Source organism: Eublepharis macularius, chromosome 14 (genome assembly GCF_028583425.1).
Source record: "Eublepharis macularius isolate TG4126 chromosome 14, MPM_Emac_v1.0, whole genome shotgun sequence".
Classification (NCBI taxonomy): Eukaryota; Metazoa; Chordata; class Lepidosauria; order Squamata; family Eublepharidae; genus Eublepharis; species Eublepharis macularius.
Window position 1 is genome coordinate 61,948,867 of NC_072803.1, and position 23,732 is coordinate 61,972,598.

Genomic DNA, 23,732 nt, shown 5'->3' on the forward strand with positions numbered 1-23,732 from the left:
TCTTCTGTATTGTGAGACTGCTAATCTTGTGCAACTTGAATGTTCATCCACACACAGTTTCCTGCTCATCAAAAGTTAGCATGCCAGGAAAAAGGGTTGTGGCCTGGCCGTCTCCTTGAGATGTTAGATTTCTATACCCAGGATTTTGTTGGTTGGTTTTTGATCAGAGGAGGGTTCAGTCACAGGCATCGTCTGGACTTTGATAGCCCGTACACTGACCTCTGTTGAGATAAGGCCTGGCTGGGTGCCCCTGCCTCTATACACTCTATTTTCTCTGTGGATAAAAACCATTTGGGAACCCCCGGTGCACAAGTTACTTACAAAATCAAATCACTTGAGACGATTCTCTTTGAAAATTCTGTTTTATTCACATATCTTTTGTAAAGGTAGCCAGGGCGTTGCGTGTTTAACACCCCTTTTTTAATGTCCAAACGATACAACTTTTAAATTTTTCACAGTATTTTTGCAAAGACCAAAGACTGTTCGTATTGCTGCAATGAAAATCCAGGCACCGTTTGATGAGGAGCGATTCCAGGAACCCTCCCGTTTCCACCTATTCCCCCCTTCCTGCTCGTGCCCCGGCGGGCGAGAGAGGCCCTCCTTCCTCACCACAAACAACCCTCTCTCTGCTGGCTCAACATGGCCTTTTGGGGGGAGGTACTGATAGACTCCGGTGCATTTAGCCACAGCAGGCAGCCACATACTGAAGCCACGTGACTTCGGTCACAGTGTTGGGGTGCAAGAGATGCGTGTGTTGCTCGATCACTATGGATGAGCTCTTGTCGCCTGTTGTGATAGCCTGGCTGGGGCAAAACTGCTGCCACTTCAGCCTGACCTTTGGGGTGGATGCTCTTATTTTATTTCTGCCGCCTCCCAACTGGTTCCCAACAGCAACCCTTCAGGAACGGTTGTAGGAAGCTGCTGGCATTGTGAAGATAACATAGGAAGTTTCTCCTCTAGGGAGTTATTCTGCCGTGTGCATGTGGAGCGTCCCGGGTGCGAGAGCCACCAGCCCTACTTCCTCAGTCAAGTTTTTACACTGGGAATAAGCCCAACGAGAGGACAAGCCCTGCCTAGCTGAATTCACTCTGTATTCTGTTCCTGCAGTCCACAGGGCTCCTGAAAAGAGAACACATCCTGGGCATCAGGGCTCTCTGGAAATCACTGGGCGAGGGCACATGAATCAAGGCTGGCAATCGCAGGTTGCAGGCGAGGCATGTGGCTGCTTGATACAGAGCAGCTATTTTGTAGGCTGGAGATCAGGTGGGACACTAGGCTGTGAGTCAAGCCAGCACATTTTGTTGGGATCCTGGTTGTGAAGTCCTCCTGATATTACTTACAGCCAAGCTACAAGTGACGCCTGACACAGGTGGGACACTTGTCGGCTTCCCTCAAGTTTTGATGGGAAATGTAGGCGTCCTGGTCTTGCAGCTTGGCTCTCCATTTAATTGAAGTTTACAGAGCGGCAGTCTATGGGAGGGAGATCATGCGGTCGGGAGGGGAGTGCAGGCATCGAGCTCTCGCCGGGCGCCCCCCTTCCCCTCCGCTGAGTGTGTGTGTGTCGGGGGGAGGTTTCTGTAAACTTCAATTAAATGGAGAGCCAAGCTGTAAGCCCTGGACACCTACATTTCCCATCAAAACTTGAGGGAAGCTGACAAGTGTCCAACCTGTGTCAGGTGTCACTTGTAGCTTGGCTCTTAGTAATGTTCCAGTTTGTCCCCCTGCAATGGGGTGGGGGGGTGGGGGAGGCAGCGAGAGAAACTTTAACACTGTAAATGCCCAGCCTAGAAATCCTGTAAAGGTGGAAGGGGCAGAGATTCACAGTGGTGGAGCATTGCTGGACTGAGGAGGGATTCTTGCTGGTGTGTAGTAGGGGGAGATTCCCCCGTTTTAAAGGCTACAAGTTTGCCCCCATGCGTCAGCAGGGAGCAAGGAGCGTCTCAATAAATTCCCACCCTATCCGCAATTTTAAAAAAAGATGTACAAAATGATGTGGCCAGGGCTGACCGTTTTTGACAGGATTGCTCCTTGCTGGGTCAGAGCAAACTCCAGCACCCAGATACCATCCAGAGGCTGGGGACAAAGAGCAGGGGAAAGGGGCTGCATTCTCCCCTGGACTGTGAGCTTTCCAGGAACAGCATGGCTGGCTCTTGGGTCGCTGGGTGACGCACACTTGACAGACAAGTATGAGGGTCACCAGCTCTGCACGTGGTTCCAGAACCACCCTCTTCTCCCAGGCACAGATCCGGAGGAGTTAGCCGTGTTAGTCTGGAGTTGCAAAGTAGTAAACAGTCCAGTAGCACCTTTAAGACTAACCAACTTTATTGTAGCATAAGCTTTTGAGAACCACAGCTCTCTTCGTCAGATGCATCGTCAGCTTTCGAAAACCACAGCTCTCTTCGTCAGATGCAAACCAGAAAAAGAACGAAGAGAAAGCAGCCCCTGGAAACTCCAACACCCCAGCCAGCCTTCTCTCCAAATGCTAGTCCCTGATCAGCTTAATAGGAGAGCTGCTGTAGATGCACTGCCAGCTTTCGAGAACCACAGCTCTCTTCGTCAGATTTTTCAGCTTTCGAAAACCACAGCTCTCTTCGTCAGACGCATCTGATGATGCATCTGACGAAAAGAGCTGTGGTTCTCGAAAGCTGGCAATGCATCTGACAAAGAGAGCTGTGGCTCTTGAAAGCTTCTGCTACAATAAAGTTGGTTAGTCTTAAAGGTGCTGCTGGACTCTTTACTATTCTCCCAGGCAAAATATCCGCTCCACTGAGAGTCCACAAGGAAGGAGCAAGGCTTCTGTGCGTGTTTAATGGGAGGACAGCTTGACTCCTTAGCGAATTCCCTCACCAGTAAGGCCTCTTGCTCTCATCCTTTCCTTCTGCTGCCAGATTCTGTGTCAGATCAGATCCATCCGTTCCAAAATCAGCAGCACAGGAAAGCCATTTCAGGAGAGGACTCTAAGGAAGACTCTGGATCAAGAAGCACTAGCAAGCCGGAAAAAGAATGAAGAGAAAGCAGCCGCTGGAAACTCCAGCACCCCCGCCAGGCTTCTCTCCAGATGCTAGTCCCTGATCAGCTTAATAGGACAGCTGCTGTAGATCCCATTCAGCTTTGGGGAGGGGGTGGAATTCTTAACATAAAGCGCAGGGCAGAGAACCTTGCAGGGCTACCTGGTGCTAGATAAATGGAACCCCAGCTGTGCAGCAGTGTCGTTTCAGAGGCCTGAACATAGCGAAGCCTGCGATTTGGCTGATCAAGAACTGGCTTTGGGGGCGATTGACAAGACAGTAAAAATTATGGATAGGTTGGGTTTATTCTCTCCGCAGTGCTGGAGCGCTGAACTAGCTCTGTGGGTTGTTAAGACTTGGGTTCTGCTTACAATTCTCCATGTCCTGGGAATACTTATAAAACAGGTTTGATTGGACACACAACAGGCAGCAGAATGGCTCTGTGTTTCCACCTACGCTTTCAAACTCCAGTAGCAAACTCTCTCGAACTCCACTTGGAAAGTAGTTCGCTTCTGCCCTATTTGAACAAGCCGCTTTGATCAGGAATAGTTTGTCTCTATTCCTTTGTGTTTTGTCCCTATTGTGTGGAGAGGGGGGGTTATGGCTATCCAATCTTCCCCTACATTAAAAGATGAAATATCTAAGAAGTGATGTTTGAAATGGACCTTCTGATAAAATATTTCTCTCCAGGAGGACAACATTTCATAAACTCTTATATAACCTTCCTTCTTCTACACGCTCCCCCAAGGCAAACAGTGGTAAGCTACTTCTAGATACAAGCGACGAATGACACTTGAACAGCAAGTGAACAGACTCACATGTATTCCTCCCTGTTCACTTGCGCTCCACTTGTGTGATCTACGGGCCAAGCTACACATGACGAATGACACTTGAACGGCAAGTGGATTGAATGGAGGGCAAGTGAACAGGGAGAAATACACTTGCCATTCAAGTGTCATTCGTCATGTGTAGCTTGGCCCTACGTAATCAAGTGGAGCACAAGTGGAGCTCAAGTGAACAGGGAGGAATACAGGTGAGTCTGTTCATTTGCCGTTCAAGTGTCATTCGTCGCTTGTAGCTTGGCTTTAGTGGTAATTTAACACCAAATTACCCCAGTCAAGTGCAAACCCTTTAGCAGCATGAACCTCTGCTCAGGAGCAGTTGTTCCAGCAATAAATCAGTGGTAAACTGCTACTAGAGAACTAATATATTTTCCCATTTCAATGAGCATTCTGAGTCTTCCCATTTGAAGAAGGCACCCTAAAATGTCCCAATTCCAAATGATTCAGACTGGTATTATTTACTGCCCCATTTTTTTAAAGAAAGACAAATGTTGTGTTTTGGTGAATGTAAGAAAGAAATCTATGTGCTATGAAGGTTTATTCTAGTGCCTTCATATTTTTTTTTTAAAACCCTCCTTTAAAAACATATTTTGCTTGTCATCACCCCTGCTTTCAAACTGATCCTTCTAATCCTAATTTTTTTTAGTTTCTCAAAAGTGACAAGAAGGCCTCCCAATGAATAGGTCTGTTGAGTGAAATCTCCATTCTGATCACTTCCTGACTAGGTGGGGCACCCTATGTCTGTCCGGCAACCATGAACTGCCCACGATTTTCAGTCTAGCAGCCATGAGTTAAAACTGTTGGGCAGAGAACTGCCACTGTCTCTTTTCTACCAGAAATAAAGATTCTTATTAGAAGGAAAGCAGGCGCCCATTAATAGGATGAAAACAAACTGGTCCCCCCAATCCTGATAACTTGGGGAGGCTCCATAATTTAAGAGTACCATTTTTCCCCAGGCAGACTGTTTATGTCTTCAGCAGCTGCAGACAGGCAGAAATTCAGCAGGTGCAGCTTCCTCAGTCACTGCATCTCCATGTTAAGACAAGCTGTACCAGTGGAGTTTTAGCTTGTTGTGCAGTTAACACCAGGGAGAAAAGCTAGCAAACCTTTCTTAGGAAAGCTGGCTGTGATAAAGTGTGAGAATCCCTTGAGTTCAAACCAAAGCACCCGACTCTTCAAGATCCAGTAAGGAGAAGAATCTTGTTTACTTGCTATTTTCTCTCTCTCTTCCATTTAAATGCAGCTTAAGGCAAAAGTTTGGCAATGCAATGCAAAATCTACATAAGGCCGCATGACTTGGGAATGCAACTGGGAACATTTTCCACCAATTTTTAAAAAAGAAATAAACCCACCATCATAACAAAGAATAACCAACATTGCTATTCCAGGAACTTCTCATCCCCTCCCCAACCAATAAAATTGTTTTTCCCCCTCCTGTTTCTAACTCAAATAAAATTTCCCACATAAAGCAGTTTGTTTTCTCACTCTCTCTCTCACACATGATCCCAGCTAAGTTAAATGAGATTAAACATCAAACAGCCACCAAAGGAAGAAAAAGAAACTTTGACAGAGCTGTGAATAAGTGCCTTGTGTGTTCCCACCCACAGAAATCTGATGATGTCGGATGACCCCCACCCCACCCCCCATTACAATCGGAGGGGAGTCCTTCCTTTCGAGTTCTGTAGCACAGTGAGATCCGTTCTGATGGGAGAAGGTAGAATGGTTGCATTTTTTCTCTTTGTCAAATGAATAAAAAGTGCATCTCTGTTTTTGTTTAAATATATATTTTCTTAAATGTTAAGTGGTTTTTCTCCTCCTCGGTCCCCCCCTCCCTGCCCTTCTGTGCCACTGGGACACGAAGTTCTCATTACCGATACTTTGGAGGTATCACCACTAGAGGGGGCCCATCTTTGGGCCTCCACATAAGTACCTGGGCGTCGTTGGCATTGGGCTTCACCAGGGCACTCGCTGGTATTGGCTCATTCTTGTTTAGGATTTGTGGCTGCTCCTGAGCAGACGGCTCCCGCAGTTTGGCACGCTGCCCCAGAGGTTTGCTGGGGGTCACTTCGATGCCGAGTTTCATCCGCCACTTGATTGTCTGCAAGGTCACCATCTCGTTGGTGGTCGTGTTAGTGGCGACCAGCCAAGTGGTGAAGCTCTGATCCCGGTGAATGTGGTTGAGCTTGGCCACGTTGCTCTCGCTCACTGGCACCGCCCACGTGACGCTGGGGTAGAAATTGTCGTTCATGCTGACGTTGAACTTGGCTTCCTTTTTTGTGGGGCCTATAATGGTGCAGGTTTCCGTGGTGTTTCCGTACCACGGGTAGTTTACACCATCGGAGTCGCTAATCGCCTGGATCTTGCCTTCGAGGAGATCCGGCAATTCCCAGCTGGACCTGCATTTGAGAAGAACATATATTTTAACCTTGTCAAACCTTTGCTTTAGTTATAGGCAAAGCTAAGCTGATGTGCTCAATTCATCAATTATACCTTGCACAAATAATGAAGATTTCATTAGTCACAAGGCAGCATCACTATACAGGATTCAGTGACTTCAATACTGTGCTGTAGCACAGTGGTTAAGTGGTTCAGCTGTGAATCAGCACTCTGCTGGTTCAAATCCCACTCCTGCCATGAGCTCAGTAGGTGGCCTTGGGGAAGCCCCTCCTCTCAGCCCCAGCTCCCCAGCTGTTTTGTGTGGATAATAATAACACTAACATGTTCACCACTCTGGATGAGGCGCTAATCTGTCTAGAAGTGTGGTATAAAAGCGCAGTTATTATTATTATGCAAATTTCTATAAAGTGCTTATTTTATTGAATTTCCTCCGCTTCTACTAGTCAAGGAGAGGGGCTCCACATGGTACACTTTACAACCTTCTAACTACGGGAAATCTTAGGGCCAGGATATGCTCCCAGCAGAATCAAGGCTTCGGGGGTTTCCAGACTCATGTGGTTTCCCCACTGTTGCTGCAGCGAGCAGTACGGCACAGGTGTAGTCCCCCCGTCGTGGCCAATTTTTAAATTGGTAAGTGAATATCGATACGCCATTATAAATATATGTGCATCAAGTTCTCTGAATTTCTAGGTTTCATTTTTTTTATGTCTCTAGACCCTTCAATTGTAGAGATACATCTTTCCCTTATGTCTCCGCAATGAAAGGGGCTACAAACTTAAGTTTAAAAAAACACTCAGATCCTATTTTTCATATTTTAATGACAGTATATCTATATAGCAATATTCAGTTGCTGATTTAAAACAAAAAGGGCCCTTGTGCTGGTGAGGAATGGCTGCCTCAGGGTCAGGGACAGGGAAAATGGCCGCCATTTGGGCAGGAAAATCTGAACTTTCCCATTCCCGCCCACGCGGCAGCCCATTCAAGCTTTACTGCAATCTTTCCTAAAACTTTGCAACAAATTAATCTTGAGAAACATGAAAGAAAAGCCAGGGTAACCCCAGGAACTGCAAGCAGGGGGGGGGACCCCGAACAGCACTGAATTCAGAGCAGAGAATCTGTGTGGAAACGGCAGTCATCTTTCACCGGCTGCAGGCCTTGGTTGCATGTATGAAGCCTCCCACTGCTATAAAATGTCCCTTGCGCTGCAATCAAGCAGTGGATTGAGGAGCTCTTCCTCTTAGAGCTAAACCACATGAGACGAATTACACAAGGGGGACACAACGTTAGCCTGGAAGCATAGTTTAAAGTTCACCTCTCTCTACAGAGCCGGCAAAGATCACTCCTCAGAGGGTTTGTTAATTTCATCTCTCTATGGAGCTGGCAAAGATGACTCTACAGAAGGTTTGTTAATTTCCTCTTTGCTTCAGGGAAGGTTCTGAGGAAGGGTCTTTGCCAGCTCTGTAGAGGTGAAATTCAAACTATGCTTCCCAGGTAACATTGCATTTCCCTTCATTGGAGTGTCCTCGTATAAATTGTCTCATACGGTTTCGTTCTTTGTGTGCTTGTTTTCTTCACACAGGGTGTTTTTGTGTCAAAGCCTACTTAGATACTGGTGTTTAGAACTCCTGCGCACACCTCAACCCAACTGGCTAGCCAAACGCAGAATGCTGCTGTGGTTTTTCACCGGCTAGCCTGTGAGCAGAGCCTGTTTCCTGCCAAGCAGCCAGAAATCTCCCCAGAGGAGCCTGGTCCCAAATAGTCACAAAAGCACACAGAAAACTGAGGGAAACCAGCTAAAGAGCGGGTCCTTCTTCCTATTTCAATCATCCCCCTTCCCGCACTTTCCAAACACACACAAACTGGGGGACCAAAAGCCCAGAGGCTTTGAGGATGAATTCAAGCAACCCTCTTGAGGGGAGATAAATCAGAGATCAAGCTCAGATGATCACGTCTTTCTCTTGAACTTCCAGCAGAGACCCCTTTAGGAATACGGCTTAATGAATTTCTGATTTCTGCTTTTTGTAGAGTTCACAGCTGGGATGCTTCTCTGGGCCAGCATCCTGCCATTCCCAGTCACTTTTATAACCAAGTTTTTGGCCCTTAAGGCTGCCGACAGACCTGAAAACACAGTGTCGATGCGAAGGGAAGCGGGCGGGGGGGGGAGGTAATAACAACATTTAATTTAAATACCGCCCTTCAGGACAACTTAACACCCACTCAGAGCAGTTTACAAAGTGTGTTGTTATTATCCCTGTAAACAGACACCCTGTGAGGTGGGTGGGGCTGAGAGAGCTCCGAGAAGCTGTGACTGACCCAAAGTCACCCAGCTGGCTTCAAGTGGAGGAGTGGGGAAACAAACCCAGTTCTCCAGATTAAGAGTCCTGCCTGCTCTTAACCACTACACCAAACTGGCTCTCTCCAGTGGTCCGGCAGAGAATGCCGAGGTACCTTGCATGGTTTCTTATGTTCTTGGGACAGAGAGGATGGGCACTCAGCAAAGAAATAAAGAAAAAAGCTTGGGATAGGCTTGTTGGCACTGACTGGAGGCTGTGCGAAGTGAATTGTCAATATTGTCCAATGTACCCTGTGAGGGGAACGCATTTTCTCAGCCAACTGAGTTAGGAAGGGGCAGTTCTCCTGCATCTGCTACACGAGGCATATGGCTCCTGCCCCCTTAACATCAACTGACAGTGCATTAAAAGTGCAGAGGGGGTGAAGTGGAAGAGCTAGGGTGCCTCTGAAGGCAGTGGTGTGAGGAAGACCCCAGATCTCATCAACGGGGCACCACCTACTGGGAAGAGGACCTGCACAAGCCCCACTGAAATGGCTGCGAGCGCGGAAGCAATGTGGTTTAGTAGGGGATTATATTCATATATGGTGGGCATGTCCCAAAGTTCAAGCATATTGGGATCTAATCATAGCAAAAATTCAAAACATACAATCCCCAAACACCCAGAAACAATTCTTTTAGGCCTTTGGGATGATTCCACAATACCAGATATTGCAAAAAACTTGATCTTCACAACACTTGCAGCAGCAAAAATGCTCTTAGCATCAGCCTGGAAACAAAAAAAATTGTCATGTATATCAATTTGGGATAAAAAACTATGGGGCATTTTTATCATGGATAAGATAGCCGATCGTTTGCAATCCGTTGACAACTCACAATACCAGTCAACTTTTTACGAGCAGTGGCTACCGTTCTTAAAGTACATAAGCAATGACAGTCAACCATATGCCGCTAACCCGTTTTTTCATAGTTTCATTGGTGTAACCCAAGTATACTATGCAGGGCTTTTTTTCTGGGAAAAGAGGTGGTGGAACTCAGAGCAGAACCACAAGTGACAAAAGGCACAGATTGGACACTTGTCAGCTTCCCTCAAGTTTTGATGGGAAATGTAGGCAGCTTGGCGGAATGTTGGACAAGTGACAGTTGAAAAGTCCGTTGGACAGCAGTCGGAGAGCGAAGCTGCGAGACCAGGATGCCTACATTTCCCATCAAAACTTGAGGGAAGCAGACAAGTGTCCAATCTGTGCCTTTTGTCACTTGTGGTTCTGCTCTCAGTGGGTTGCCCTCGGAGAAAATGGTCACATGGCCGGTGGCCCCGCCCCCTGATCTCCAGACAGAGGGGAGTTGAGATTGCCCTCCGCTGAGCGGCGCGGAGGGCAATCTCAACTCCCCTCTGTCTGGAGATCAGGGGGCGGGGCCACCGGCCATGTGACCATTTTCAAGAGGTTCCACCGCATTCCCCCTGAAAAAAACCCCTGATACTATGTATGGTAAAGAAACAACTGAATTACTGATTATGTATTTTGTTATCCCTTCCAAGGCATGTTTAACACTTTTTAACTGTAAATAGTTTATTGTTTGTAAGTTTTGGTGGGGAAAAAAGTTATAAAATTAAAATTTTAAAAAAATTAAATGGCTGCGAACACCACGAGAGCTCTGCAGTGTGGGCTGCCCGTTAATGGGCGAGGGGGCACCTGCCAGGACATCTCCTGTTCTGCAAGCCTTCAGGGTGTTTCAGACCGGGCGCTGCTGGAAGCAGGCGGCCTCGTTTGTGTGACCCAGGATGGCAACTCTTTCTTGGGGGGGGAGGCACTGCACAGCTGCGAAGGGAAGCCGAGGCTGTAAAAGCAGATGGTAGGAGACCGACAGGAAATGTTTGAGTGCATACATCTGCAGGGAGGAAGCTTGCACAACCCGCGGCCTCGCTCTACTGACACATACTTCATGCTGGCTTTCACAAGCAATTAAATCCGCCTCCAGGCTTTCAGCAGAAGGATGACAGAGCAGAGCTTCATAGCGCTTTTTTGGCTGACAAGGTACCCCATTTGGCCCAAGTTCCACACCCCTCACCAGCTGCTGCCCTTGACTCGACCTGAGGGTGGTATCGCTCACCCTAGTTAAAAGGGAAGGCGAGGGATTAGATTCTGCACCTGCTCAGAATGGGGGACTTCCAAGCCAGCCTTCTTGTTAAGCTCCCCTTTGCAAACAACAACAAAAGTCCTTCAGTGCTTATCATGCCAACTGTGCAGCGATAGCCCCAGACAATAGAGGGCGCAGAGGCAGAATGCCAGCTTTGCCTGCAGAGGGTCCCAGGTTCCGTCCCAGCATCTCCGGTTAAAAGGAACTCAGGTAAAGGGACTGGGAAAGGCCTCTTCTTTGGAGCGCCATTGTCAGTCAGAATAAGTAATGCACAGCTCAGTCCACCGGCTCTGTGTGATGGCTTCATACAGTCAAGAATGCAAAGAATGGTAGCATTACACACACACTCAGGGCTCATTTTGATGGGGAACGCACAGGAACGCAGTTCCGGCAGTTCCCCAAAGAGGTCACATGTCAGGTGGCCCCGCCCACCTGACTCTGCTATTTTGGGCCCATTTCAGCCTGGATTGGGGCCGAAACGGCCCAGATCTGGTCTCTGATGGGTGGTGGATCGCTCTCCCACTCAGCAGCGGCCTGATCCTGACCATTTTGGGGCCCTTTTCGGCCCTTTTCAGCCCCTTTTTGCCATTTTGGGCCCAAATTTGGCCCTGAATGGCCAGGATTGGGTCCAAAACAGCCAGGATAGGTGAGGCCAGGGGGTGTGGCATATGCAAATCAGTTATGCTAATAACACACTTCACTTCCGGTGATGGCAAGGGGTGTGGCATATGCTAATGAGTTCTGCTAATGAGTTCCTCCCGCTCTTTTTCTACGAAATGACCCCTGCACACACCCATTACTGAAATGAGGGTGTTACATTCGGAGTGTCCGCAAGTGATTATTTGCTAATGAAACAAAACTCCGCCTCCTGGGGAAAATGTGCTTCTGTATACCGATATCCTCTTCATTTGCTTCCACCTTAAGTCTGGCATGTTTGCTCCTTTCCCATTCACGTCGCAGAGTTCGTGTGACACCACCCGTGCCTCACGGGCTGTCGACAGACGTGGTCTTAGGAGATGATCTCTGTGCTCAGAACTTAATTTCCAGGCACGTGCAGGCCCAATTCAGATCAGGACTGTGGCACATGGCAAAAGCAGGCTTAAGTCACGGCCTTGCACTGTTTCTATGTCTGAAACGGCTCCATTTGCCTGGTTGGAGAAACTGGTGTCTAGTTCATCAGTACATGAGTTTCCTCAACAAGGCAAATAGCAGCTAACCAAGACAGGGCCTTTTCAGATTGAAAAAATGGCCGGGGGGAGGGGCGGGCCTTTAGCCTCCTCTCTCCATGCACACGATTCAAACTGAATCTGTGCACAGAAGGGAGTCAAGTGCTCAACACAAAACTCCCAGCACATGACTGATCAGAATCTCTGTGGTACACGTTACCTGTCAACTGGTCCTTAGTCTGCGTTGTCGTGATTGCTAGGCATGCAAATAGGTCTGAGAGGAGGGATGGAGTTGGTATAATGGCTGCTGATGTCACCAAGAGATCCTAATTTTTTCTAATGTCCAGAAAAACAGAGCGATGCCCTTACACAATTTCGAGAGGGAGTGTTTGGTATTGGAAAGTTTTCTCCCAGCTGAAGGACTGAGTCCCCCAAATGCAGCCTCCCCCTCCCTCTTAATTCTCCAGTGGCATCTTTTCCACCCACGCTGTTAAAGCAATTCTAGAGAAGTGTGGGATGTTGTAAGACAGCTAACTACGGTTTGTAGACGTAAATGTCAGCACAAGAGATCCGACCAGTCTTCCTGCCTTTCATTTCTAAGTCCCACAGAGGTACATATTTTTTGCTTAATTAAATGCAAATAAAACACAGAGAATACCACAGAAGGCAAATTTGGCTTTAGAATATGGCTACCATTACAGCAGAAAGGAAGAGGAAGCCTCCCTAGCAGAGAGCAGTGTACACCATTCTCCCATTTTATCTTCACAACAGCTCTGTACGGTTGATGGGGTGAGAGTGTGAGCCAAACTAGACGCGAGCCCTGACACGTGGAGGACACGTGTGGGTGTCCTGCAAGTTCCCTTGGCTTCCTCTTGCTGCCACTGGGGTGCTTGGTTCTCTCTGACAGTGGAGTGCATTTAGGGGAGCACGCTGGCGGTAGCAAGAGGGAGCAGAGCATGCCAAGTGCGCTGGCAGCAACAAGAGGGGGTGTGCTCCCCTTGCTCCCCTAAATGCACTTGGCAGCCAGAAGGAGCTGAGTGCGCCAGCGGCAGCCAGAGGGAGCCGAGCGGACTAGATGAAACACCTAAAGAAAGAACCTCTGCCTGGGAGAAGAGGGAACCACAACATTCTAACCCCGACCCGCAATATTGTCACAGATCCTTGTCTGAAACAAAGTATTGGTTGAACAAAAGGGAAGCAGGCCTGACAACTACTTTATTTTCATATTTGCAAGGCACGTTTTTTTTCCTATTCAGTTTCAGCTTTCAAAAAGGTAAGGTACAACGGTTGAAAGGATGCCCAGACTAATCCCCCCAGCTTGTTCTGAACAAGCACAAAATTTGTTACGCATATTTCAAGAGAAAGGCTTGCTGAAGCTCGGAAAGAAACCCATCTCCTTGGAAGTGACAAATCGGTAGATTTTGGTATGGTCATATGGATCACTAAGCCTATTTTATACAGCCACACCACAAAGACTACTGAATCTCTCAATCCTGAGTTGCTTGAGACTATCTGATCTTTTAGAAAATGCTTTGATGAGATTCTTAATTTTGCATGTCTTTTAGATCTAAGATATATACAATAAAGGATTATGACATGTATGCTTTTGTTATCTTTTACATACGGTAGTATAATATGAATATTTGTGATCTGTGTATATTTGACTGTTTCAATATTGACGAGATTGATTTTCAGTAAAAATCTTAAAAGACAATACTGAGTGATTACTGGCTGGAAACATGTAATAAATAACTTCTGACCACTCCCAGTCAGAAGACTGTTAACTTGTAAGAGATAAACTGTGGGAGGGAACAGCTATCTTAAATAGAGCTCTGTGGTTTAGTGGTTAGAACGTATCTTCAAAATAAACAGGCTCCGTATTTCCGTGTGTCTGTCTTAAAAGGAATGCTACACGCATTTAGAGACGTTACTTTGGAATATTATAAATATTTAACGTTCTTGGGTATATATTATAAATCATAGGAACAGAGAGACGGAAGGCACCCCCCAAGGGTCATCTAGTCTAACCCCCCTGAACAATGCAGGGAATTCCCAGCGATATCCCTCCACTCCCCCAGCATTTCACGTACAGCATTTTGAGAGAACTCGATGTGCTTCTCGCTCTCTCAGTAATCTGTAAAGTAGGTGAGAACTATTATTTCTCTAGGGTAGATTTGGGGCTTTGCCTTCAGGTCCCCAAATGAGTTCATGGCAGAGGCAAGCTGCAAACTGGGGCCTTCAGGTTCATAGCTTAGCAGCTTGGCCGGGGTGCAAGGAGACACAAAACTGTCTTGGGTTCTTCAACATGCTCAGCATCTCTCTTTGCTGATGAGGCCGAACTACACGTTCCCCGGGTCCGGGCAGTTCATGCACGCTTGCAAATTTTCCACAGAGCACTCATTTCTCAGAGTCGTATCTGACAAACAAAAAAGGGCCTATTGACATCCTCGTGCGCTGTTTTCTCGACATGACATGGCTTCTGGGGTGCCATTTGCCTTATTGGGGGCTCCGTATGTACTGTTGGGGTATACTATGGTCTCCTCAGTGGAACAAAATACTCTTCCTCAGAACTGTTTCAGATCAGGACTCAGAATCTGAACAGTTACAGTAACTACCATGAAGAAAAGAGCAAGCGTCCAGTAGCACCTAGAAGACTAACAAAATTTGTGGTAGGGTAGGAGCTTTTGTGAGTCACACGTCACTTCTTCAGACAGGTATCTGAAGGTATCTGACAGGTATCTGAAGGTATCTGAAGAAGTGAGCTGTGACTCATGAAAGCTCCTACCCTACCACAAATTTTGCTAGTCTTATAGGTGCTACTGGACTCTTGCTCTTTTCTACTGCTACAGATAAACATGGCTACCCATTTTGACCTATCTACAATGAAGAAAAATGACTAAAGATATTAATTGAACAAAATAGATCAAATACTATCTGTACGAAATGTCTGCACACATCCCTATTAACAAATTCCTTGAGTATGAGTTTGAAAAACATACGCAGTGACAGAGGTCCATACCCTCTTACCAAAACGGTGAGCACTTGCCCTGCTTATCTGAGCAGGCATTTTTCTCTTGCTGTTCAAAACTGTGATAGGGACTTTAAAGTTTCTTTTTCGTCTGCAGCACTGGTGCTGATGCTTTATTTCCCTGAATTTAGAAACAAACCACACAAACAAATATGTACACAGATTTCCTAGTCACACAATTGTTCTTTACCCTGTCCTATGTGACTGAGAACCACTGAGATATAACACAAACCTCAAAGAGCCCCTTGCCTGGTCTCCTACAGGGGTCCGCAATCACCTCCAGGCGAGCAGGCAGGAAAAAAATGGGTCCATTTATTAACTTATTTGGTTTATTAACTTAAATGGCAAAAGAGCCATTGAAAATGTCTGTAGGTTAGAGCCAAAACACACGTTAAGAAATACCTAGGTTCAGCACGTGTTCTCTTACCTCAAGGTTTGCCGGGATCTGTAGGCGTCCTGGAAGCTTAAAGTTTAGCATTTACAGAGCAGCAAAAAGGGGAAGGGAAATACAGGTGCCTGTATTTTAAGCTTTAAGCTTCCAGGACGCCTTTAAGCTTCCAGGACGCCTACAGATCCCGGCAAACCTTGAGGTAAGAGAACACGTGCTGAACCTAGGTATTTCTTAACGTGTGTTTTGGCTCTTAGAAACATTTGTGGGCTTGGTTATTAGAAGACCCGGGTTACACCGGGTAAAGTCTTCACATTATGCTGGGACAAAATGGGAGAATTCTTGAGATGGCCAACGTAATTATGATAAAGCAATAATGCTCATTTTAAAAATTGCTATGGAGAAGATTAATAATGATCCTGATTTCTAGCCTTTTAAGCCCTTACCTAATTTTCTTGCTGGGCACTGAATGTTTTAAAGAGCTTGTAGAATCTGTAGGGGATATGGTGGGAGGGGAGATACAACAGGATTTTTAAAAGACCTTCTTTGTGGGTGAAGCCGGGGTTGGGATTTCAGGGGCAGGGGTGGAGCCTGGAGAGATTTTGTCAAGTCAGGGGGTGGAGCTTGGTGATTTCGGGGCAGGGCTTAAGAGACTGGAACTTGCTGAGCCAGCCTGGGAGGTCAACAGAAAATCTTTAACCACCTTTTAGTTTAAAATGCCTGATATTGAATAAAAAGAGCAAATATTGTATCTGAGGCCAAAATACCAGGAGAAACACTTCATATTGGTAATCCTGGCTCCAGTGTCTGCTTTGGCTGCCTCAAAGCCAAATTCAGGAGGGTGGCCTCCACACAAAGGAAATCTCAGAGGGCCAAGCTACAAGTGACGCCTGACACAGGTTGGACACTTGCCAGCTTCCCTCAAGTTTTGATGGGAAATGTAGGCATCTTGGTCTTGCAGCTGTAATGGAGAGCCAAGCTGTAAAACCAGGATGCCTACATTTCCCATCAAAACTTGAGGGAAGCTGACAAGTGTCCAACCTGTGTCAGGCGTCACTTGTAGCTTGGCCCAGAGTTGCAGCCTGGGGTTTAACTACATAATGGCATGTCTGAAGGACCCTTGATACCATTACATGGTTAAAGTCTAACTGCTTTTTGTTTGGTCTGTAGTTGGATGAGAAGTTTTCTGGGATCTCCACATGTGCCCCCTGTGGTTCCATGACGGCCAAATGGCAGGATATGAATTTAATAAATAAACACAACCCCATCAAGGTGAACTGCTGACAGCTCCAGCTAAAAGCACCGGGGCTGAGAATACATCTGACTCAACTCTTGGAGAGCCGCTGATGAAAAAAGACAGCGCTGGGATGGAAGAACCTCTGGGGTGACTCGCTATTAACTCTACCATGCAACTGTCAAACTTGTATTAATCTATTTCTGCAGCCTGCACAGATTAGTTATATTTGAATAATTTTTAACATTTTGCATGAAGCACTATCTGCCCTCCCACCATTTTGCTACCCTTTGGAAATCTAAGAGTCCAAGCAGGCATTGTGTGAATTTTCAAGCATTCCTTCACATGTATAAAGGTAAAATTCATGGGAAGGCACATGCCACTCCTCATACCCAGAACTGATATGGATTCCTGGGTTGCATTCAATTTACCAGATGTAAGTAACTAACCTTAGCTTGTGCCTTATAAATCCCGGTTTGTTGTCTAGGAGCAGAGAAAAGTATCTAGCATAGCCCACTGTCTCTTTGGACAGGCAGCTGTAAGACACACCATTACTCAACAAACAATATTTTGTGACTGTGGACATCAAAACAAACACAATCAGTGACTAACAAACCAGCAGCAAACCCCGGTTAGCAATCTCATCTTCTGCCAGCCAACAAACCCTGTTTGCTGAACCATCTGCATTCAGAACTAAATGGTGCTTTGATCAACTACAGATTATAAACCAGGGTTTATTACGATATCTGAAAGCATCCTATGGTTGGATTCCAGCAATCCATCCCCTAGCAGCAATGCTTTCCTCCAGAGCCTCTGGCATCAGGGGTGTTCCTGGAGCCAGAGGAAAGGACCACAGTTAGTATCAAGCTAGGATCTGGGGATCCAGATTCGAATTCCCACTCTGCCATGAAAGCTTGTGGGGTGACCCCGGGCCAGTCACACACTCAACCTAGTCTATTTCACAGGATTGTTATAAGGATAAAATAGAGGAGGAAGAAAAATGTAAGCCACTTGAGGTCCCTGTTGGGGAGAAAGGCAAGTCATAAAGGAAGTCAAATACATAAATAAACAACAACCCTGTTGTTTATGTGTAGTTACAGTAGCATGAAATTAGAGCTATGCTATGGAGTGAAGAGGGCTTAATTTTGCAAGAGATCTTAGGAGAAAGGTGTTTTTAGCATCTCTCTCCTGATGGCACACCACCCAGCAACCTTCCTCCTCTGATAGAAATCAAGAGGTCGAAACATAACAACAACAACAACAACAACAACAACATTTGATTATATACTGCCCTTCAGGACAACTTAACACCCAGTCAGAGCTGTTTACAAAGTATGTTATTATTGTCCTCACAACAATCACCCTGTGAGGTGGGTGGGGCTGAGAGAGCTCTGAGGGAGCTGTGACTGACCCAAGGTCACCCAGCTGGCCTCAGGAGTGGGGAGTCAAACCTGGCTCTCCAGATTAGAGTCCTGCCGCTCTTAACCACTACACCAAACAGGCTCTCCCAAACTAGTTTCTCTTCAAATCAGATGAGGGGATACTATTCTGAGCTGTTATTTTCAGCTAGGCAAAACAACGCTTCTTTTAGACTTTGTGTAACCTTTCCATGAGGGGTGAAGAGGGGCAATTCAGCTGATCTGGCTTTGCCAAAAGCCCCCTTGGAACATCAGTCTTTATTACAACCCACAAGCCATACAGAAGCAGAAAAAATGTTACTTAATTAAAGACCTAAAGTAATATTTCTACGCATATCATTCAAGCTAGTACATCTGACAATTTAAGGGTTAGAGTAAATTATAAACAAGACATTATCTCCGTCTGTTTTTTCACTGCAGGGAACAGAAAATTAGCTACTTGTTCAGCAACTCTTTATCCTCCTCTCCTATTAAATATAGCTCCAGTGATTCCACATCAATAGGCATGTTATTTATCAATATTAATCATTAAAAGATAACCGCCATGCTTTTACACTGGCTAAATTTAAAGCGTTACCATCTGCATTGATGATAGGAAGACGGAAAAAGATTCCAGAGAATTGTAATATCTTGTCCAGGCTCTGATAACTTGGCTCATGTGTTATTTCACTGCAGATTTTAAGGACTAGCATGACCCTCGAGATGTAGACTGAAGGATACCAATCGGCACATTGTGGGGGGCCTGAATTGGACATCTAGCCAGACTATGGAGAATGATCAACAGAAGGCTTGGAAGAGGTTTCAGGATGTGACTACCCAAAATCCTTAAGTTGGAGAACATTATTTTGGGCCCAGCACTGCCCATCTGTGCGCTTGCTTCTTCATTCCCTATCAGCCCACCTAGCCTATGCATTTGTAAGGATATTACAAGTCTCCAGTCCCCTGGGATATACCACAAAAGGAGCATCATATTGGGGAGGGGGAGCAGAGGTTTGGTGCACTTACCAGAAAGTTGGTGAGCTAGGTTGTAGAAATGTTGCTCAGTTTAGCCCAAAGGGTAATGCAATACCAAACAGGCTCAGCAGCATCTTGGCTGTAAAGTACACAAACTTCTGAGTAACACAGAACCCTTCAGCGCAGTTATTTTAGGATAAACTTTGAATGGGTAAAATCCAGTTTGGGGTTAATCGGCAGTGAACGCATCCCCTCTCTCTTATCCCTTTCCAATCACATTTCCCCTTGTGGGGACAGGGAGAAGAACCAGGAGTTTGCTCTTTAAGAGGATTGCAGCTTTAGCAGGCATCGGGGGTGGGGGGGGAAATCCACTGGATTTCTAACATGCGGCGTTTGAAAAATTAATCTGAGATGAGAAAACGTCTTGCTCTTAAGGTGATATTGCAGAGATCGCGTTTTTGGTGGGAGCAACTGAACCTGACGTTTGATTTTCACAATCCTTCACCCAGTGGTGAACAATAATTTCCTGTCACTTCACTGCCTCTCAATCAAAAATGAGTCAGATGCAGATGGGTTTGGTGTCTCTCTGTGCTGCCAAGCCGAGTCATCTTTAACAGAGGGACACTCAGGGCCAAGCTAGAAGTGACGAATTGCACTTGAATGGCAAACGAACAGACTCGCGTGTATTCCTCCCTGTTCACTTGCACTCCACTCAATCACTATGAGCGGGACCACAAGTGATGCCTGACACAGGTTGGACACTCGTCAGCTTCCCTCCAGTTTTGGCGGGAAATGTAGGCAGCTTGGCGGAATGTTGGGCAAGTGACAGTTGAAAAGTCCATTGGACAGCAGTCGGAGAGCCAAGCTGCAAGACCAGGATGTGATCGAGTGGAGTGCAAGTGAACAGGGAGGAATAAATGCGAGTCTGTTCATTTGCCATTCAACTGCAATTCGTCAGCTTAGCCTTCAGCTGGACCAGATAGGAATCCCCCCACTCCCTCTTTACTGGCTAGACCACAGTGCCAAGTGTGGGGGGTCATGCATTAGAGTCCGTGTCCAGGCAGGTCATTTTCAAGAAATGGAGCAAGTTAGAAAGTTTGGTCACAACCCAAATGGGGAAATAACTGAAATAGTAGCTAAGTTTCTCTGCAGTGCCATGGCTATAGGCCCGGACAAGTAATATTCTGTACTGGTTTTGCTGCCCTGTTGCCCTGCTCCTATCTGTATTTTAATCTCATTTTGTATGGAGTCTCTGTATTTAAAATTTTATATTTTATATATGCCAATAAAGGCTTGCTTGACTGAGAAAGTTTGGTTTGACCAGGGCAATAGACTTTTGCTGACAGGGCCTTGCCGTGAAAGACACTGTGCAATTTCAAAGCACCTATGAGCCTGGTATAAGAGCCAGCATAATGTAGTGGTCGGTGGCAGACTAAGATCCAGGAGACCCAGGTTCGAATCCTCACTATGCCATGGAAGCTCAGTGGGTGACCTTGAGTCACTCACACACTCTCAGCCTGGCCTACCTCACAGGGTTGTGGTGAGGACAAGAGAATGATGCAAGCTGATTGGGGTCCTCACCAAGGTGCGGTATCGGTGAAGTAAATAAAGAAATAAGCTGTGCAACTTTTGTCACCAGTCCTGGCACATCTGGGATTCAGAGATAAAAGGATGAGATTTCACTTGAGCTCTTCCGAACATTCGCCCTGTGCAGCAGGTGTCAGCTTCAGAATGTGAGGAAGAAGAGCGCTTCACAGCATGCCAAAAATCGTGGCCTCCAAACAGGCTTGGCCTCCACTGCATTAGGGGCTCCCCTGCCTTTTCAGGCCCCTGCTCCTAAGGCAGAAAAGATGAGATGAAATTGCCCAGAAGCGCAGCACCCATCTGGCTGAGAAACGTTTTGTAGAGTTCTGCAGAGTTTCCGGTTCCTGGGAGGCTCTCTTCCGCCTGCTCTTTCCTTTCAGGCTCACAGGACTACTGGTTCAGACAGCATTTAAAAACCAGCTTTGAACAAGAAACAGACAATGTTTCTTGGTGGCAAAAACACCAGAGGGACATTTGGGCATCTTCCTGCCCCCAGGGTCAGGCACAACTGAAGGAGCTTAGCAGAGACTCCTGGTGATTTTTTCAGGATTGTATAGCACAGAACTGAAGCTGCTTAGAAAATCTGGCTACAGTTTCCTAAGGTCCAGAGGAGTTAGCCGTGTTAGTCTGTAGTAGCAAAATCAAAAAGAGTCCAGTAGCACCTTTAAGACTAACCCGAACTGGTCAAATACAGAAGTTTCCTAAGGGTAGAGGATGATTTTTAAAATTTCTCCTCTGTACTCAGGGTTACCCGAGAGGCACCCCCCCACCCCCACCCCCACCCCCAGGCAGCCAGCAAGTAGCAAACTGTTAGCTCATATTTAGAAAGGTATTAAATGTCATGGGTTGAATCTCACTGGTCTGATCCACTAGCAGAGGCTATGAAAGTCTTGTGTTGGAGAAGGCTCCTTCCACCGGGGGTGGGTGGGGACGGAGGACATCCACACACAGAATGGATCCCGGGGACCCAATCCCAGGATTCATGTCAAACCTCTTGTTCCAGAATCCAAATGGAAGCTCCTTTGCATGTCCTCTTCTGAATTTTAGATAACAAGATGAATCTTTGTTGGTTGCTCTTAACATTTTCCAAAACAGTAGAAAAGAGCAAGTCCAGAAGCACCTATAAGACTCACAAAATTTGGGGTAGGGTATGAGCTTTTGTGAGTCACAGCTCCTGAAGAAGTGAGCTGTGACTCACAAAAGCTCATGCCCTACCAAAAAATTTTTTTGAGTCTTATAGGTGCTACCGGACTCTTGCTCTTTTCTACTGCTACAGACAGACTAACACAGTTACCCATCTTGGTCCATTTTCCAAAACAGTGTGTGTCCCATTTCAGAATTTTTGATATAAAAAGTTCTCTGTTGCAAAGCTCTGCTCAACTAGACCTTACCCAGAACATAAACAAAAAGATCCTTTTTTAAAGGTGCTTTTTAAAACAGCCTCTCCAGCAGCTGACCGTAAGTTATACAGACAGAAAGTAGGTGGAACTTTACACTCCGTGAAATATTTCATTCCCCAACAGTCAAGGGCTCTGGCACAACTCACCAATGCCACACAGTCAGACACCACATGCGGCGCACGGACAACAGTGCTCTGAATCCACACACAGCTTGTTTTCGTTCTTACCAGGGCTCAGAAATTGAACGCCTTTGGTTCCAGTTTCAACTTGGGCCAAAACTTTGCCTGGTTGAACCGTGACTGATAAACAGCCACTTACACGGTTTGTTTATCGGATCATTTATCCACAAATAAGTAACACAGGGATGTGCAAACAGGTGGACTATTAACCGTATGACTGTGTAGAGGGCTAGTAACTTGACAGATTCATCAGCAAGACCCCAGCTGTATGTATTCCATGGAAATGTGTGGAAACAGCAGTGTCTAGTACTGGCCAAAGATCACAGGCCCTGAGAACGTGCGCTTCACAGTGTGAGTTAAGGCCAACAAAGTGTGAAGGGGGGGGGAGAGAAAGTAAGATAAAATAATTACGTGACTTGAGAGTCAGTTTGGTGTAGTGGTTAAGAGCAGCAGGACTCTAATCTGGAGAGCCGGGTTTGTTTCCCCACTCCTCCAGTTGAAGCCAGCTGGGTGGCCTTGGGTCAGTCTCAGCTCTCTCAGCCCCACCCACCTCACAGGGCGATTGCTGAGGGGATAATAATGACACACCTTATAAACCACTCTGACTGGGCGTTAAGTTGTCCTGAAGGGTGGTTTATAAATCGAACATTATTATTGAGGTAGAGCAAGGGGTCCCAGACAGGGCTAGTATTTGAAGCCAGGTCCAATGCCAACATTCCTTTCTCCCTTGAATGAGGGTCTTGTTACATCCATTTCTGCACGGACATACAGCAGTTTTAACACGCTCCCTACAACCACATGTCAGATAAAGGGATCTGCTTCTTTTAAAAAAGAGCTCAAACAAGCTCAGAACGGCACCCTTCCCCTAAGCCATTTTCCTGTGTGAAAATAGCAGGGGGGGGGGGGAATCTGTGTACAGATTCTCCACGCGGAGCTGCAAAATCAGTTAAATAACCCCCCTTGCACGTGGTTTTCACGTGAAAAAATGACACAGGGGGATAGGAGCCTTTTCTCCCCCTCCAGCACTGTCCTGAGCTCGTCTGAGCTCTCCTCAGTTCCCCTCAGCTAACACCTGACTGCACGGAGCACGTTAAAAACAGTGCATGCCTGTGAAGAACAGTGAGACCCTGCTTGAAGCTGGCAGCTTCACCGTGGCCTTTGGCCTATGGCACCAGGGGCAACCTTGCCACTCTGTGTTGGCTGTTTGTGGCTGTGCTGGTTGTTTGATTCTATCTTTCTCTCCCTAAAACGTATCTACTATTGATGCTTCACATCCCCTTGGAGTCTGGTGCTCCTTGCGTGGAGAGGAAACGTAGGGCCAAGCTACAAGTGACAAATGACACTTGAACGGCAAATGAACAGACTCACATGTATTCCTCCCTGTTCACTTGCACTCCACTCGATTACGTACTTGTAGCTTGGCTCTCAGTGGCCTCCCCCACTTCCTATCATGCACAAATGACACCATTCTACACATTCCTGTTGCCCAATTTGTGCAAAGAATTCTCTCTGTGAACTCACTGACAAACCCACGTGCAAGTTTTATAGCAGTCGTGCCTCACCCAAAGAATCCTGGGAATCGATGCCTATTGAGAAGGAGGACAATGAGAATTCTCAGCGAAAGATTCCTGCATCCTGCTCACAAAACACATCATTTTAGGGCTCCCTGGAGAGAGTTTAAGTCTGTAACATATATATGTCAACA

At 46.4% G+C, this 23,732-nt stretch overlaps 1 protein-coding gene across 2 annotated transcripts in view; it reads right to left on the bottom strand.

Moving 5' to 3' along the window:
* Window positions 1–3,846: 3,846 nt before the first annotated feature.
* The window catches only part of FAM78A (family with sequence similarity 78 member A), a 37,156-nt gene continuing 17,270 nt past the window's right edge, over window positions 3,847–23,732 (bottom strand). The window contains exons 1-2 of one of the 2 annotated variants that reach the window (XM_054998616.1): window positions 14,870–14,926; window positions 3,847–6,246 (exon numbers count right to left, since the gene is read on the bottom strand). In XM_054998616.1, the coding sequence (XP_054854591.1) occupies window positions 5,718–6,098 (381 nt within the window). In that variant the 5' untranslated portion in view covers window positions 6,099–6,246; window positions 14,870–14,926 and the 3' untranslated portion in view covers window positions 3,847–5,717. Of the gene's footprint in view, window positions 6,247–14,869; window positions 14,927–23,732 lie in introns of those variants that run through there. The other variant, XM_054998615.1, reaches the window with a different exon arrangement.